The 17,631-nt window shown below is 45.2% G+C and overlaps 1 protein-coding gene across 3 annotated transcripts in view; it reads left to right on the forward strand.

Annotated features, from left to right (window-relative positions):
* Positions 1-17,631, forward strand: part of NFYC (nuclear transcription factor Y subunit gamma) — a 64,499-nt gene that overhangs the window by 33,688 nt on the left and 13,180 nt on the right. For all 3 annotated transcript variants that reach the window (XM_030217472.1, XM_030217470.1, XM_030217471.1), the window contains 4 exons: positions 5,973-6,085; positions 10,771-10,842; positions 11,734-11,847; positions 11,940-12,035. In XM_030217472.1, the coding sequence (XP_030073332.1) occupies positions 5,981-6,085; positions 10,771-10,842; positions 11,734-11,847; positions 11,940-12,035 (387 nt within the window). In that variant the 5' untranslated portion in view covers positions 5,973-5,980. The remainder of the gene's footprint in view (positions 1-5,972; positions 6,086-10,770; positions 10,843-11,733; positions 11,848-11,939; positions 12,036-17,631) is intronic.

Here is a 17,631-nt window from a genome sequence, read left to right on the forward strand (position 1 = left end):
AATGAGGGCAGTTAAAGATGACATGGCCTATCCAGTAGGCTCATCCCGGCCTTCTACAATCCCTCCCTCTTCCTTACAGATCCTATGTACTTGTCCCAAGATTTCTTGAATTCACATACAGTTTTCGTTTCTACCACCTCCACCAGAAAGCTGTTTCATTTCCTCGGGTTATGCTTGAGTCTGTCCCCTTTCACCTTCATCCTATATCCCCTCTTCTCTTATCGTATAGGTCTCAAGCATTTTAAGAAATTGTGACTACACTTGCTGTCTCTTTTTTCCTTGTGTAGCTTTCTCGACACACTGTATCTGAAACAAATCTATACATCTTCCAAAAGTAAAGGAATGTAGCTGATCTCCAGCAAATTATCATAGATTTCATTACAAAATGAGACCTCAGTACAACTAAAATCTTGGCTGTTGTGCTTCTAGGATGAGGAAGAACTATATTTCTCTGGTATTCCATTATATGTTAACAATTCCGATAACGAACGAGACTCCTCCATGCTAACTAGTTCCGTGACCCCCGGCACTCTTACCTTTCAGGAATTCCAGACTGCCCAATTTGACTGCCCCTATCGGTCTGACTGCTCACGCGTCTTTTAGATTGTAAGCTCTTTGAGCAGGGATTGTCCTTCTATGTTAAATTGTACAGCGCTGCGTAACCCTAGTAGCGCTTTAGAAATGTTAAGTAATAGTATGTCGAAGAAAAAGATGTGCTTTTATACTAGGGATGTCTTAAAAGACCCTGCCTTTCTGTGTGAGAGCAGAGCCGCTTCTGTTCTAGGTGGACTAGCCAAAATTGATGGTCTTCCAAAGTGCTTAGGATTCCACCCTATTGCTTTGCTAAAACATTTGGGGACTGATGCAGAAAACCATGCGTTAGGGCTCTGTGCAAGCTTTCCTAAAGCATAAGCAGATGCTGACTTTGTGGACAGACAACCTGTGGGAAGGAAAGGGAGACTAGTTATCCTCAGCCAGTCTGCAAAATATGCTTTCATTTATAAACTAAGCAAGCAGAAGTGTGCAGATGGAACAAATTAAGCTCATTTATATATGCAATTTAATTTACTAGGCTTTTATTGTCTGTTTGTAACGGCTGAAGATTTAACCTCTATATCTTGGGAGAAAATCCATCAAGTTTAGGCTTACTGTTTAGCTCAGGAGCATTAATAGTCCTGTTCTCCCCCATGTAAAGAATTAGAGAGTATAAATTACATTTTGAGGCTAGATATGACTCGTAATTTGTTTCATTCATGGGTCACGGACAGCGAGAACTGTTTGAAGGTTCAAGCAGTGCTTTGATGTGAACAGATATAGAAGTGTGCTGTTATGTTTTTTTGAATTTGACTTTTCACCCGCTGGTGGCCAATTCGTTTTTGAGATTTCAGCTTCTGATATGATGAGGGGGATGTGATACAGATGAACCTTGGATCCAAGGTACTGGATAGAAGTTGTCAGATTGACCTGAAAAAGTCTCCTGTTAGTCTGTTATTTGTGTGGCGGAACGCCATTGCTAAAGGATTGAGTTGACATATTAAATGGTATGCTTCACATTTATGGGCTTAAATTTACAAGCATTGTATTGTTGGGACTAATAGTATCCACCTGGCAGCTTAAAAATGAATCGTGGCTTCCTTTTTCATCCAGGCTGCATCATCCTCACTGACGGGTGTTATCCCTTCCTGTCCGCAGAGGGAAGTAGAGAAACTGATCTTTCCTGGTGACATCACCAGTATAACCTGCTGGTGCTTAGTGGAAAGTTCCAGTATTTTTCTACCTCCTGCAGAGACTAGGTTGTTCTTGGTCCCTGGTCTAGCTCCCTGTAGTGCAGGCTTATGCAGGACCTGGGCAAGCGTGGAGTTCATCTCTGCTGCTTTCAGTTGCCATCTGCGGGCAACCACTGGGTGAGGCTTACAGCTCGGCCCCAGGACCCTGCCATAGGGGGTGCAGTGTGAGTCCCCATGCTGCCCTTGCACCACCTTGGATGCTCCCCTGCAAACTGGCTGGCTTTGCCTGATCTAGCTTTTCCTCTGCATAGAGAGTAAAGCTGTTAATAAAATAATATAAAAACAGAAGCTGCATTCGCACACCTAGAGGAGCAAGCAGGGAGATGGCAAGAACACTGGAGTACCAGGCCTCATTTGGCCTGTTCAAACCAGCAGGTCTCAGTATGCCAGCTATATGGCTGGACATGAGAACTGGACGGCAGCATGATCTGCAGGAGCCAGCAGCTCAGTATAGATGCCAGCTTGTGATGTCCCTCCTGCGACAAACTATTTCCAACTTCAGAAACAATCCAAGGGAAGGGCCCAGACGTTTGTGGAGATTCCTTCCCCAGAGGCAGGAAAACCAACCATTTTGAGTGCAAACAGTGTTTCTCCTGGTGCAGCAGGAGTCTACACAACCCCTTTGGAGCTGGGGATCAGGACTAGGACTGCCGCCCCACCTCCAAGTCCATCCTCAAGGTGTGGGGTGGGGGTACCTGAACTCTGTTTGGCTCCATCATCTTGTTTTGCTAGGGGGACAGTCCCCATCATCATCTGGGGTTCCTCTGGTCCCACTGGATTGGGTGGTGGTAGCCACTGAGGCAAGTATCCTTGGTTGAATTGATTGGTGCAGAGGTGCTATTTCCCACTAGAGGCTTCTTTGTCCGTCAACCATCTGGAGGTCTGGGCAGTCGGATTGGCTCTGCTTTACTTCCTATCCCTGGTTGTGGGAAAAGAGGTCCGGGTGATGGCGGACAATGCCATGATGATGACCTGTAACAATGAAAGGTGGCCCTGGAGGCTGCTGCTGTCTCACTAAGCAAAGACAAATTTGCTGGACTTGATGGTCATTTGCTTCCTCATTGTATTCTCTTATCTATAGGAAGTTCTCCTATTCTCAGTCCTCCAACATCCCTGTTGTACTGGCGTTATGCGCACCAGAGTTTTTTCACTTTGGGTTATTTTTTTTTATTTTTCTTACATTTGTACCCCGCACTTTCCCACTCATAGCAGGTTCAATGCGGCTTACATATTATACTACTACTACTACTACTATTTAGCATTTCTATAGTGCTGCACAAACATAGAAGAAAGACAGTCCCTGCTCAAAGAGCTATGTAATAAAAGTGAGCCAAGTATAGGACAATCAAGCCATTGTAACATCACTGATGAGGTTGGCTCTTATTGGTGGACTGAGGCATTATGACATCACACTATTAGCTCTGGTTACAAGAAAGTACTACTACTACTATTTAGCATTTCTATAGCGCTACAAGGCATACGCAGCGCTGCACAAACATAGAAGAAAGACAGTCCCTGCTCAAAGAGCTTACAATCTAATAGACATCTTTTGGATGCATGAAATACATGTGTGATTTATATCCTGGTGAGAGGACTGGATCCTCTCTTGATTGTAACCATGTTTCTGTCACAAACACCAATCCAGGTTGTTCGAGTTACTACTACTACTACTACTACTACTTAGCATTTCTATAGCGCTACAAGGGTTACGCAGCGCTGTACAAGTTAAAACATGGGGAAGGACAGTCCCTGCTCAAGAGAGCTTACAATCTAAAGGTAACAAGCTATGAAGTCAGAGTAGGTATCATGAATGGGGAAGGTGGTTAGGCGCCAAAAGCAAGGGAGAAGAGATGGGCTTTGAGTAAGGACTTGAAGATATATACAGGTACTTATTTGTACCTGGGGCATTGGAGGGTTAAGTGACTTACTACTACTACTTGACATTTCTAAAGTGCTACTAGGGTTACGCAGCGCTGTACAATTTAACATAGACAGTCCCTGCTCAAAGGAGCTTACAATCTAAAGGACAAATGTACAGTCAGTCAAATAGGCAGTCTAGATTTCCCAGAGTCACAAGATGGACATCGGATGGCAACATGGTCATCGCTACATTCCTTTCTGAAGCACTACAGACTGGATTTTTATTTATGTATTTATTGAACACATTTATACCCCACATTTTCCCACTAGTCGCAGGCTCAATGTAGCTTACACAATACCGTAGGGCAGACTACAGGTCAGTAAAATACAGTTAAACAATGTAAAGTAAGGTAGTGATCGTATATGTTAACCAGCGCCCTTTTGGACTTTGGAAGGGCTGTCATTCTGTGAGTATTGCTGTTGGTACATTCTGTCAGTCGGGATAATGCATCCTGGACTAAATGGAAGGTGAAATTTAGTCATACCTGTTAATTTCTTTCCGTTTGGTGCAGCTTCATCATCCTGAGCCCTCAGAAGACTGTGGCTACCGGGGCTCTTGGGGCTCTCTGTCTTTCTCTCCAGTGCTGTTTCAATTTAAAAAAATAAACAAGAAAATAGAATTGCGATCCCTTGGTTGATGGGGCATGGGTGTGCATTCTGGGATGTTTTGCTGCTTTGGCAGAAGCATACTGGAACTTTTCACTCAGCACCTGCAGGTTATACCAGTAATGATGTGGTTAGACTCTGGAACTCATTGCCGGAGAAGGTAGTGACGGCAGCTGGCCGTGCTGAGTTTAAAGGGGGTCTGGACAGATTCCTGAAGGAAAGTCCATTGATCGTTATTAAATTTTGGGATTTTGCCAGGTTCTTGGGGCCTGGATTGGCCGCTGTCGGAGACGGAGTGCTGGGCTTGATGGACCTTTGGTCTTTTCCCATCGTGGCAGTGCTTATGTACTTATGTAATGTCACTGGGAAAGATCAGTTTCTTTACCTTCCTCTGCTGTCAGGAAGGAATAACTGTGCCCATCAGTCAGGATGATGCAGCTGGATTAAAGGGAAAGGAAATTATCAGGTATGATTAAATTTCACTATGTGCGTACTGTGGGGTCCTTTTACTAAGGCACGGTGAAAAGTGGTCTGCGGTAGTGTAGGCACGTGTATTTGGCGTGCGCTGGGCCAGTTTTTACCACGTCTGGCCTGAGCCTTTAACGCCACCTATTGATCTAGCAGTAAGGGCTCACGCACTACACACGTGGTGACCAGTCAGCAAATGCCAGAAACACCTCATGCAGTAGAAAATTTTTAAAATAATTTGTCACGGCGTTACGGGCACGCACCAGATCTGAAATTACCAGCAGGGGCGCTCTACCCTGGCGGTGGTCTCGTTTTGTCACATTCCTTTGTAAAAGGGCCCCCCCATGTGTTACTAAATCGTCTGTTTGCACGGAGGGCACTTTACTGCTTGTACCTGTAGTTATTTGCAAAGATAAACTACTTTATGTAGTTCTCTCTGAAAATGAACTAGCTTAAGGTTATATGTTTTAGTAAAAGTGCATCTGCTGTTTGTGCAAGTGAAATGCCCACTGTTGAAAATTCCAGCAACTCAGCTACAAATATATGCTCTATGGAAATTCACACATACTGGGCAGTTTTCAGGCAGGCCAAAATGCTCAGCTAAATTGCTTTGAAAATGGCCCTCCTTTTTGTGAAAAAGCAACTATTGGGTACTACCCCAAAGATTGCAGTTAAAGTAGCTGAATTTTTTTTACAAGAGATGAAAGGCCTTCACAATCTTCCACTGGGTAATTAACGAATGTGTTCTTATAGATTTGGGGCAATCTTTCTCCCTCTCCCTAACCTTGCCTCGTACCTGACAGATCCCTGGGGTTGTCATTTTTTTCTTGCTGGGTATTTGCTTTACAGTTGTGTGTGTCTGAGGAACAGGCAGCGTTAGAGGTGTTTGAACATGAATAAATGAAAACAGCTTTGGTACTTTAAATTAACCAATTTACTGAGACATGAGCATATGAGGGCCAGAATCCACGTTGTTACATGCGTGAAGCTTCAGAAAGAGGGTAAATATATACACTGCCCCCCTCCCCCGAAAGCTCTTGCCTCAATAAATAAGTCTATAAAGTTCCATCTGCCTTTGTCACTTTTGTTACACCAGACAAACGTGGCTGCCCCTATGATAGTCCTTTGCTAGCAAAATCTCTCCACTTTAGCATTATTTTGTAACCATTCTTTTTGGGGGTTTTTTCACAGCTACCAGAATGTCCACTGATGGAGGATTCGGTGCTGGGGGCAGCAGCGATGCTCAGCAGAGTCTTCAGTCTTTCTGGCCTCGGGTCATGGAGGAGATACGCAATCTTACTGCGGTAAGCGAAAGGCACTGAGTGCTGGGGAATTGTTTTGGGTGTTCAACTTGTGAAAAATCGCATAGAGGGGCATAATCGAACGGCGCCGGCCATCTTCGGGGCCGGCTTCGCAAAGGGGCGGTGCCAACCGTATGATCAAAAAAGATGGCCGGCCATCTTTTCTTTCAATAATATGGTTGGGGCCGGCTAAATCTCAACATTTAGGTCAAATGTTGAGATCGCCGGGCTTACCGATGGCCGGCTTCAAAAAAAGTGGGAAAAAAATCCAAGTGCTCGTCAGGGACGGCTTTTTCAGTAGTACCAGTGGGATTTGAACCGGCCACCTCTGGATTACAAGACCGGTGCTCTAACCACTTGGCCACAGCTCCACTTACTTGGATGTCCTTCCCTTTTGATTGTGCCCCTTCAGGTCTCTCTCAGCCAATCACAGACAGCTAAATGTGGTTAGAGCACCCGTCTTGTAATCCAGAGGTGGCCGGTTCAAATCCCACTGGTACTACTGAAAAAGCTGAGCAAAAATACTTTTGATTTAGGACGTCCCTGACGAGCACTTGGATTTTTTTTTTTTTGGGTGGGAGGGGATTAGTGACCACTGGGGGAGTAAGGGGAGGTCATCCCCGATTCCCTCCGGTGGTCAGTTGGGGCTCCTTTTTGAAGCTTGGTTGTGAAACAAAAGGGACCAAGTATTGCCGGCAAAATGCTCGTCAAGCCTGGCTTTTTTTTTCCATTATCGGGCGAAGCCGGCCATCTTGTGAGCACGCCCCTGTCCCGCCCCCGTCCTGCCTTCACTACCCTACCAACACTCCCCCTTGAAATTTCGCCGGCTCCATGACGGAAAGCAGTTGAAGCCGGCCAAAATCGGCTTTTGATTATACCGATTTGGCCGGTTTCAGGAGATCGCCGGCCATCTTCCGATTTGTGTCGGAAGATGGCCGGCGGTCTCTTTCAAAATGAGCTGGATAGTGTCATGTTGGGGGTCTATGCAGAAGGGTTGTAGCTGGGTTTGTCACTTTGTGACCTTTTCATTTAACAGCCTGTGGACCTCATTCACTAAGCCATAGCGAAAGAGGCCCCTAAGTATGACATAAAAGCCAGAGTCATAGTGTCCAAGTTGTATTTTTCTGTAGTAAAATTGCTAGATTTTCCTATCTAAAACAGAATTGTAAAATATAACACTGTGAAAACCTTATGTAGTAAATTTGTTCTCTATTAAGTATATTATATTTAAGATTTCGGATTGTAATTCCTAAATGTTTTTCTAGTTTTCTTATTATTGGAATTCGCTTAGAACTATAATGCTGTGTAGTGGAATATGCATTTTAATATTATGTTGTTATGTTATTGCTCGTTGTTGGGAAAATGGTAGAAACTTAACTTGGATTACTTACAACCCCAGGGGCTGTTAACTAAGGCTTAGTAAAAATCTTCGTACTTAAGTTTGAAAGGGAAAAGATGAGGAAGGTAGTGTTTGAAGTTTGCTCAACTGGGTGATAGCCAGAAAACATACCATGTTTTGTTTCCAGTCCTGAGCTGAGAAAACGCATTCGTGAGACTTATATGAGAAGCTCATTATTTTGGAGGCGTAGCCTAATGTTTAGAGCACAGGGTTGACAACCAGGGAAGCCTGTTTTAAATCTTTCTGCTGCTTGTGATCTTGGGCAAGTCACTTAACCCTCTATTGCCTCAGGTACAAAAATTACAACCGCCACCTGAAACTGAACATGGCCAAGACCGAACTTCTTGTCTTCCCACCCAAACCCACTTCTCCTCTACCTCCACTCTCTATTTCGGTTGATAACACCCTCATCGTCCCCGTCTCATCTGCCCGCAACCTCGGTGTCATCTTCGACTCCTCCCTCTGCTTCTCGGCGCATATCCAGCAGCCAAGACCTGTCGCTTCTTCCTCTACAACATTAGCAAAATCCGCCCTTTCCTCTCTGAGCACACCACCCGTACTCTCATCCACTCTCTCGTTACCTCTCGCATTGACTACTGCAACCTACTCCTCACTGGTCTCCCACTTAGCCACCTATCCCCCCTTTAATCCGTTCAGAACTCTGCTGCACGTCTTATCTTCCGCCAGAACCGATACACTCATATCACCCCTCTCCTCAAGTCACTTCATTGGCTTCCGATCAGGTACCGCATTCAATTCAAGCTTCTGCTACTAACCTACAAATGTACTCGATCTGCAGCCCCTCCCTACCTCTCAACCCTCATCTCCCCTTACGTTCCTACCCGTAACCTCCGCTCTCAAGACAAATCCCTCCTTTCAGTACCCTTCTCCACCACCGCCAACTCCAGGCTCCGCCCTTTCTGCCTCGCCTCACCCCACACGTGGAACAAACTCCCCGAGCCCATACGCCAGGCCCCCTCCCTGCCCATCTTCAAATCTCTGCTTAAAGCCCACCTCTTCAATGTCGCTTTCGGCAACTAACCTCTACACCTCTACCCAAGAAATCTAGACTGCCCCAACTTGACATTTCGTTCTTTAGATTGTAAGCTCCTTTGAGCAGGGACCATCTTTCTTGGTTTATTTTGTACAGCGCTGCGTAACCCTAGTAGCGCTCTAGAAATGTTAAGTAGTAGTAGTAGGTACAAAAATTACATTGTGAAGCCTTCAGGGACAGGGAAATACCTAGTGTACTTCTGAAAAAGCTGTGAAATAAGTTCATAAATGAAAGAGCAATACATAGAGAATGGGTTGTAATGAAAATACCAACTGATTGTCTGATGATTCTAGTGCTACACAGTTTTAAAGTGAAAAGGCTTTTCTCGTGCAAGGGTCTTGTTGAAATAGAGCTAATGAGATGTTTCTCCCTACCCCTTTTCTCTGCTCTTTTGCAGGCCATAATGGGGCCAGCTCTCAATGCTTTCACATTTTTTAGCTTTCAGCTGGGTAATATTGTATTGCAGTGCACAATTTCCTGTAGCCGATCTCCTTGAGTTAACCTAGCCAGTAGTGAAAGCGGCAAATTCAATTTTCGTATTCATTTCCTTAAATGAATCTTAATCAGACATTCCTCCCTCAATAACAGTGCGTTATTTCTGTCTTTGGCTATTGCTGCTTCCTTGCTGTCGGTGATAGTGTTTATGGTGACCAAGCCTGTAGGTGGTGTTATAAAATTTGTGTGAAAAGTGCAGATCACTAAGGCGAATCTTATAAAGAGCTGGGTAATGTTAGTATGTTCTTTTCCATGTCAGTTTAGACATAGATCTGTGATGTGGGTGTTTGTTGCCTGAACATCTAGTGTCAGATCCGGCTAGTCAGTTTTGTGATGGACTTGTAAAGGTAGTGGGGCACTGGGTGTGAATTTAATAGGGGATCCATTCTGAATGGGATGCGTTATCTTGCACGCTGTCATGCTATATGATTGACAGCTGTGATACTATCAGGCTTATTTTCGAAAGAGAAGGTCGCCCATCTTTCGACACAAATCGGAACATGGGCGTCCTTCTCACAGGGTCGCCCAAATCGGCATAATCGAAAGTCTATTTTGGGCGTCCCCAACTGCTTTCCGTCGCGGGGCTGACCAAAGTTCCCGGGGGCGTGTCGGAGGCGTAGCGAAGGCAGGACTTGGGCGTGCCTAACACATGGGCATCCTTGACCCATAATGGAAAAAGGCGTCCCTGACTAGCACTTGGGACGACTTTACCTGGTCTTGTTTTTCTTACGACCAAGCCACAGAAAGGTGCCCGAACTGACCAGATGACCACCGGAGGGAATCGGGGATGACCTCCCCTTACTCCCCCAGTGGTCACTAACCCCCTCCTACCCTCAAAAAACATCTTTAAAAATCTTTTGTGCCGGCCTCTATGCCAGCCTCAAATGTCATACTCAGGTCCATCGCAGCAGTATGCTGGTCCCTGGAGCAGTTTTAGTGGGTGCAGTGCACTTCAGGCAGGCGGACCCAGGCCCATTCCCCCCTACCTGTTACACTTGTGGTGGTAAATGTGAACCCTCCAAAACCCACCACAAACCCACTGTACCCACATCTAGGTGCCCCCTTCACCCATAAGGGCTATGGTAGTGGTGTACAGTTGTGGGTAGTGGGTTTTGGGGGGCTCAGCAGCACACAAGGTAAGTGAGCTTTGTACCTGGGAGCTTTTTCTGAAGTCCACTGCAGTGTCCCCTAGGGTGGCCCGGTTGGTGTCCTGGCATGTCAGGGGGACCAGTGCACTATGAATGCTGGCTTCTCCCACGACCAAATGGCTTGGATTTGGTCGTTTCTTAGATGGGGATCCTCGGTTTCCATTATCGCTGAAAACCGGGGATGACCATCTCTAAGGTCGTCCTAAATGTTGAGATTTGGGCGTCCCCGACCATATTATCGAAATAAAAGATGGACGCCCATCTTGTGTCGATAATACCGCCCCTTCCTGAGGACGTCCTGCGAGGATACCCTCATGAAAACTTGGGCGCCCCCCCCCCCCCCCCCCCCCCCGTTCGATTATGCCCCTCCACATGTCCTTAGCAGTGTGACCAGAGATAACTAGGACTGAATTGGTTTGTTGTCCGTCCGTCTGTCCCCGTCCCCCCCCGCTGTCTACTGCATTGCTATGTATTTTCATACTGGATAGACTTAGCGAAGGTGAATGTTTACCCTGTCCTGATATATTTCTGAATCTCCTCTAAACAGCCACAAGCGTACACAGGGTTATGTTTTTGACATTCTCCATTGCAGAAGGATTTCCGAGTGCAGGAGCTCCCGCTGGCTCGCATCAAGAAAATCATGAAGTTGGATGAAGATGTGAAGGTGCATTTTAGTCTGTTAACATCCCTCGGAAGTCTGCGTGTTTTTCTGTAGTCAGGTTGCATCTGATGCACAGAATGAATAAGCATTTTCTGCACTTGTTTCTCTAAGCTGTAAAATATTTGTCCCCTTTTACGTAGAAAATTTTCTGTCTGCGCTGTAAGTCCCTGATTTGAGTTGTCCTTATTTAATATGTATACATTTGTTTTTCTCATTCTTCTCTTTTTTTTTTTTTTCCTTTCTCTTGCTCTGTCTTGAGCTTTTAGTGTTAACCACTTTGCTTCAGTTTCACAAGCGGCGGTATATCAAGTTTTTGTAAATAAATAAATAGTTTTAAAGATGCAAAACATACCTAAAGTATGAACCACTGGTCCAACACCACCAGGTCCTCATTGGGAAACCTGAAATTAGACGTTAGAACAATTTTTAATGAAGTGCAGTAACAGACATCAGTAGAAGGGAGACCTAGCGATCTTATTCAAAAGTTGTATGTGCAGACAGAAACGATTTGGAGTGGAGGAGTAGCCTAGTGGTTAGGGTGGTGGACTTTGGTCCTGGGGAACTGAGTTTGATTCCCACTTCAGGCACAGGCAGCTCCTTGTGACTCTGGGCAAGTCACTTAACCCTCCATTGCCCCATGTAAGCCACATTGAGCCTGCCGTGAGTGGGAAAGAGTACAAATGTAATAAAAATAAATAAAAATTTTCCCGTATAAACAACACTTCTTATTCTTTCTTTGGTATCCTACCAGCTCTTTAGTAATATTAAATACTGGACTATGACAGTATGGGAAGAAGTGGGAAAGGGAATCGTTGCTCTAGAAAAAGCAGAGTCCGTTCAGACTGAGTGGCAGGGTTGTAATTCGGAGGATCTCCTTTAACTCTTGTATTACAGATGATCAGTGCTGAAGCGCCAGTGCTGTTTGCTAAAGCTGCTCACATTTTCATCACAGAGCTAACGCTACGGGCTTGGATACACACTGAGGATAATAAGCGCAGGACGCTGCAGGTACCCACGTCATCCGTCTTTGCTAATTTCTCTTGTCTTGCATTACATCTGTTCAGTGTCTAGATTTCCCACTGTATTCTGTTTTATGACAGAGGAATGACATCGCAATGGCAATTACCAAGTTCGATCAGTTTGACTTTCTAATTGACATCGTCCCTCGAGATGAGCTTAAACCTCCAAAGCGACAGGTAAGTAGGAGGGGAATTTGCTGTGTCAGGTGATGTTTACACAGTGAGAATGTGCTCAGGCTGCGTAAAGGCCTTAATGATTGCTGCTTTATAAAGTCTAGGCTGCGTCTGTACTGTACCTCCACAGCAGGGCTAGGTGGAATATGGGGCTTGTTCACTGTCAATCGCCTGCATTGGCACGAATATTTAGAAAGTGCTTTGCTGGACAAAGCAGTTGCTCTGCAGTCTTTCTGGGTAGTATTTGGGACTGTAAACATCCTTGACTGGAAGCTGTAAAGTTCTGTAAAGAGCTTTTAGTCAGATGTTTACAGCGGCAGGCTACCACAGTCACTCTCCGAGCAGCTGGACTGCCTGCTTTGTAGATTGCATAGCTGGGACACTGTTCTTGTTCCTAAACCTCTTCCCTAGTGTTCAGTTCAGACATTGAACTTCAGCTTCACAATAACATGGGACCTGAATTACAATAACCAGCCTGGATCCATTTATTTATGGATGCTTCATGAATATACTATTCAATCAGTACACCTCCAATCCTCATAGTAGAACAAAATAAATATGCAATCAGACCATATTTCCACAGTCTCATTTAGAACATTGAGGCGTATTTTCAAAGCACTTAGACTTACAAAGTTACAAAGGTTACTGTGAAAATGAGCCCCTAAGTCTCTCTGCAAGCTCATTGGAGCAACCAGTCTGTCCCTGATTTCCCTAACCTTAGATCAGGTTCTAACACCCTCAATTACATGGGTGCAGTCAGAGAGAAAGACCTCGTTCGAGCAGGACCTCTCCTTTCTATTTGGTACTATTGAGCTTCTGGTAATTATTGTTAGCACTGATCTTTGATAAAGGACAAACCCCAAGAGGGAGGGAAAGTTACACTCCAGTTTCAGAATTGCAAAAACACGCCAGGAAGGGCAGCAGCCTTCCATATTCAATCGCCAGACTGTTGGAATAATCTTCTGATGCTGGGGTTTACATAGTCACATTCTTGGGATGAGGAAGGAAATTGACTGAAGATTACTTGGGGGGGGGGGGGGGGGGGGGAGAGGGAGGATGGTTATCTTCCTCTGGATTACCGCAGACTGGGGGTGGTGAAGGCGTGTAACTCAATCTGTCTCATGTATATGGCTGTGCGAATGGGAACTGTGACATCTTGGGGAATCTGGCACCTTGAAATCTGCCATGCTGTAGTGTGTGTAAACATCCTACACTCTCAGCTGTGAATTTAAGGTGGCTGGGAGAAGGGCGTTTACCCCCCCTGCCATGGACTGAGCAGCACAAGGCTTGTGCCCACTGTCTTAATAAACTGGTTTCCAGTGGAATTGAATCCAGGCAGACAAACCATTTATAGCTGTTTCCAACCTGAAAACGATTTTTATTTGTGGTGCTCCATATTCCCACATTCATTTACTTGGGAATGCATTTTGCAAGAGAGCTCGTTGCCAAGAAATAGTGGCCCACATAATGGTTTGAGAGCTGCCAGCTAGTTCCTCAAAAGAGCTGCACTTCATCTTCTGGCAGAAAGTGGTCTGCAGAATGCCAGCCTGCCCGAAGTGTGCTGTTCAGTAGCCTTTGGTCCTTGCTGGCTTGCATTCAGCACCTTTGGTGAGTCTGAGGGACCAGAGATGCACCTGTTTTGGGTTTCAAGAGAGACTCTTTTGGATATTAATTTTGTGAGTAAGATAATGAGTACAATTGGTGCTTTTTAAGATATTTGTAAATGATCTGGAAAGGGAGCAGCGAGTGAAGTAATTAAATCTGCAGATGACAACAAATTTGTGAGCAGTTTTCGAAGGACCATGTGAGACTGGGGAACTGGACGTCTTCAGTAGCAGATGAAATTTAATGTGGACAGGTGCAAAGTGGTGCTATTGCATGACACAATGGCAGGTTCCATATTCAATTGCTACTCGGGAAAAGGATTCTGGAGTCAGTTTGGACAATAAATTGAAACCCAGAGGCAGCCAAAAATGTTAGAGATTAATCAGGAAGGGATGAGGAATAATGGAGAGAATATCGTTATACCTCTGTCTAGATCTTTGATGCGACTACACCTTGATTGCCAAATCTCAAAAAAGATGTAGTGAAACTAGATAAAGTTCAGAGAAGGGTGACCAAAAATGATAAAGGGGATGGAACCAGCTCCCGTATGAAGAGAGGCTGGAACGATGAGGGCTCTTCAGCTTGGAGAAAATATGACCAAAAGTGGATATGATAGAAGGTTATAAAATCATAATCGGGGTGAAATAGTTAAATAAGAAATGTTAATTTACTCTTTCAAAAAGTATGTTTTTACTTATGAAGATTTAATATACCACCATTTGATCAATGTTGATGCCAACATGGTAGTTTACAACAGTGTTTCTTAATATCATCAAGTGAGGTACCCCCGAGCAAATGGGCATTCCAAGAACAGGCATAATCTAATCACGAAATAGAAAAAATATATACTTTTCTACCTTTGTTTGGTTATTTTATTTTTTAAATTGTTTTGGTCCGAGTTTGGTTTCTGCTTTTCTCCATTTTTCTCTCTCCTCCTTTCAGCTTTCTTCAATTTACTTTTCTACCTCTCTGTCCAGATTTACTTCATTCTTACTATCCAGTCTTCAGTCTCCCTCTTTGTACTGTCTACCTACAGCTTTCCATCTCTTTCCTTCACCTTGGCAACCTTATTCCCCTTCCTTTTATTCCCCAGTCTTTCATTAAATCTGTTTTCTCCCCTCCTTCCATCCAGTGTCTTACCTTGCACCTTCTGTCTCCCCCCCACCCCCGCCACTGTTGCTGCTGCTGCTTCTTCAGTGGTGCAGCCACAGTCTTCCTGGGTGTGCTGTCTGCTGGTCCCTGCCCCCTCTGATGTTTCAACTTCCTGTTCTGGTTCAGGGGACCTGCGGAGTCGACTATGCACAGGAAGACTATAGTCATACGACTGCTGTATTTTTTTCCCACTTCTGTGATTATGCTGCAGAAAACCTTCCTCGTGTCCCCAAACCAGATTCTTAATAAGTGGTAGAGTCTCCCGGGTTCCACGTACTCCCTGCAGAGGTCTTGCCTACTGCGTGTTGAGACCTATGATTTACAATAACCCGAGCGTCTATGTACATAGAGACCCCAAAGAGGACTAAGGACACAGGAGGAGAACGAATGAATAACGCTAGAAAATAAGCCCAGACAGTAAACAAATACAGTGGTGGAAATAAGTATTTGATCCCTTGCTGATTTTGTAAGTTTGCCCACTGACAAAGACATGAGCAGCCCATAATTGAAGGGTAGGTTATTGGTAACAGTGAGAGATAGCACATCACAAATTAAATCCGGAAAATCACATTGTGGAAAGTATATGAATTTATTTGCATTCTGCAGAGGGAAATAAGTATTTGATCCCCCACCAACCAGTAAGAGATCTGGCCCCTACAGACCAGGTAGATGCTCCAAATCAACTCGTTACCTGCATGACAGACAGCTGTCGGCAATGGTCACCTGTATGAAAGACACCTGTCCACAGACTCAGTGAATCAGTCAGACTCTAACCTCTACAAAATGGCCAAGAGCAAGGAGCTGTCTAAGGATGTCAGGGACAAGATCATACACCTGCACAAGGCTGGAATGGGCTACAAAACCATCAGTAAGACGCTGGGCGAGAAGGAGACAACTTTTGGTGCCATAGTAAGAAAATGGAAGAAGTACAAAATGACTGTCAATCGACAAAGATCTGGGGCTCCACGCAAAATCTCACCTCGTGGGGTATCCTTGATCATGAGGAAGGTTAGAAATCAGCCTACAACTACAAGGGGGGAACTTGTCAATGATCTCAAGGCAGCTGGGACCACTGTCACCACGAAAACCATTGGTAACACATTACGACATAACGGATTGCAATCCTGCAGTGCCCGCAAGGTCCCCCTGCTCCGGAAGGCACATGTGACGGCCCGTCTGAAGTTTGCCAGTGAACACCTGGATGATGCCGAGAGTGATTGGGAGAAGGTGCTGTGGTCAGATGAGACAAAAATTGAGCTCTTTGGCATGAACTCAACTCGCCGTGTTTGGAGGAAGAGAAATGCTGCCTATGACCCAAAGAACACCGTCCCCACTGTCAAGCATGGAGGTGGAAATGTTATGTTTTGGGGGTGTTTCTCTGCTAAGGGCACAGGACTACTTCACCGCATCAATGGGAGAATGGATGGGGCCATGTACCGTACAATTCTGAGTGACAACCTCCTTCCCTCCGCCAGGGCCTTAAAAATGGGTCGTGGCTGGGTCTTCCAGCACGACAATGACCCAAAACATACAGCCAAGGCAACAAAGGAGTGGCTCAGGAAGAAGCACATTAGGGTCATGGAGTGGCCTAGCCAGTCACCAGACCTTAATCCCATTGAAAACTTATGGAGGGAGCTGAAGCTGCGAGTTGCCAAGCGACAGCCCAGAACTCTTAATGATTTAGAGATGATCTGCAAAGAGGAGTGGACCAAAATTCCTCCTGACATGTGTGCAAACCTCATCATCAACTACAGAAGACGTCTGACCGCTGTGCTTGCCAACAAGGGTTTTGCCACCAAGTATTAGGTCTTGTTTGCCAGAGGGATTAAATACTTATTTCCCTCTGCAGAATGCAAATAAATTCATATACTTTCCACAATGTGATTTTCCGGATTTAATTTGTGATGTGCTATCTCTCACTGTTACCAATAACCTACCCTTCAATTATGGGCTGCTCATGTCTTTGTCAGTGGGCAAACTTACAAAATCAGCAAGGGATCAAATACTTATTTCCACCACTGTAACTAAGCATTCACCACCTGCACAGAATTCGACACAGGGAGTAGATGCAAGCAGTGGCAGCCGTGGTGATTTGTAAGATTTCCAGCTGATCATATGGTAAGAAGAGGGGGAAAAAAACAGCTACACATCGGACCGAGTCCTCTTCTTCCTCTCTGAGGCTGATTTGAATTGCACAGAACACCATATAGGTAGATGGTTCAAATCAACTATCTTCTCCTTTTGCCATGTAGGGAGCAAGGTGGAGGTGTGTAGCATGGAGGGAGGCACAGAGAGAGGAAAGCTAAAGCTGTGGGGAGGTGGGGACAAGAGAGCTTAGGGACACAGAAAAGTAGGGCACTAGGAGAATTCTGCAGGACAAATTTACAAATAAAAGATATAGAATCATTAAAAAAAACAAAAGTGTTCACATAATCCTGCATGGAGTAAGTGTTACCTGTGTGTATGAGCAGGAAGAACAGTTAGGATGCTGAGGGGCCCTTGTACTAAGCTGCGGCAAAGGTGGGCTGCAGCAGTGCCATTGCATCTTTTGGACACGCGCCAGGCCAGTTTTTACCGCGTCCTACAAAAAGGACCTTTTATTAAGGGGCCGGAAAATGGACGTGCAGCAAAACAAAAAAACTGGTGCGCGTCCATTTTTGGCCTGAGACCTTACTGCCACCCATTGATTTAGCGGTAAGGTCTCGCGCGCTACCCAGGCGGGTGGCCACTTCCATTTACCACCGGCTAAGCTCCATGCAGTAGAAAATAGAAAATACTTTCTACCACGTGTTTTTGGCGCACGCCAAATTCAGAATTACCGCCCGGGACACGTGGTAGCTGG

This window comes from Microcaecilia unicolor, chromosome 11 (assembly GCF_901765095.1).
Source record: "Microcaecilia unicolor chromosome 11, aMicUni1.1, whole genome shotgun sequence".
Classification (NCBI taxonomy): Eukaryota; Metazoa; Chordata; class Amphibia; order Gymnophiona; family Siphonopidae; genus Microcaecilia; species Microcaecilia unicolor.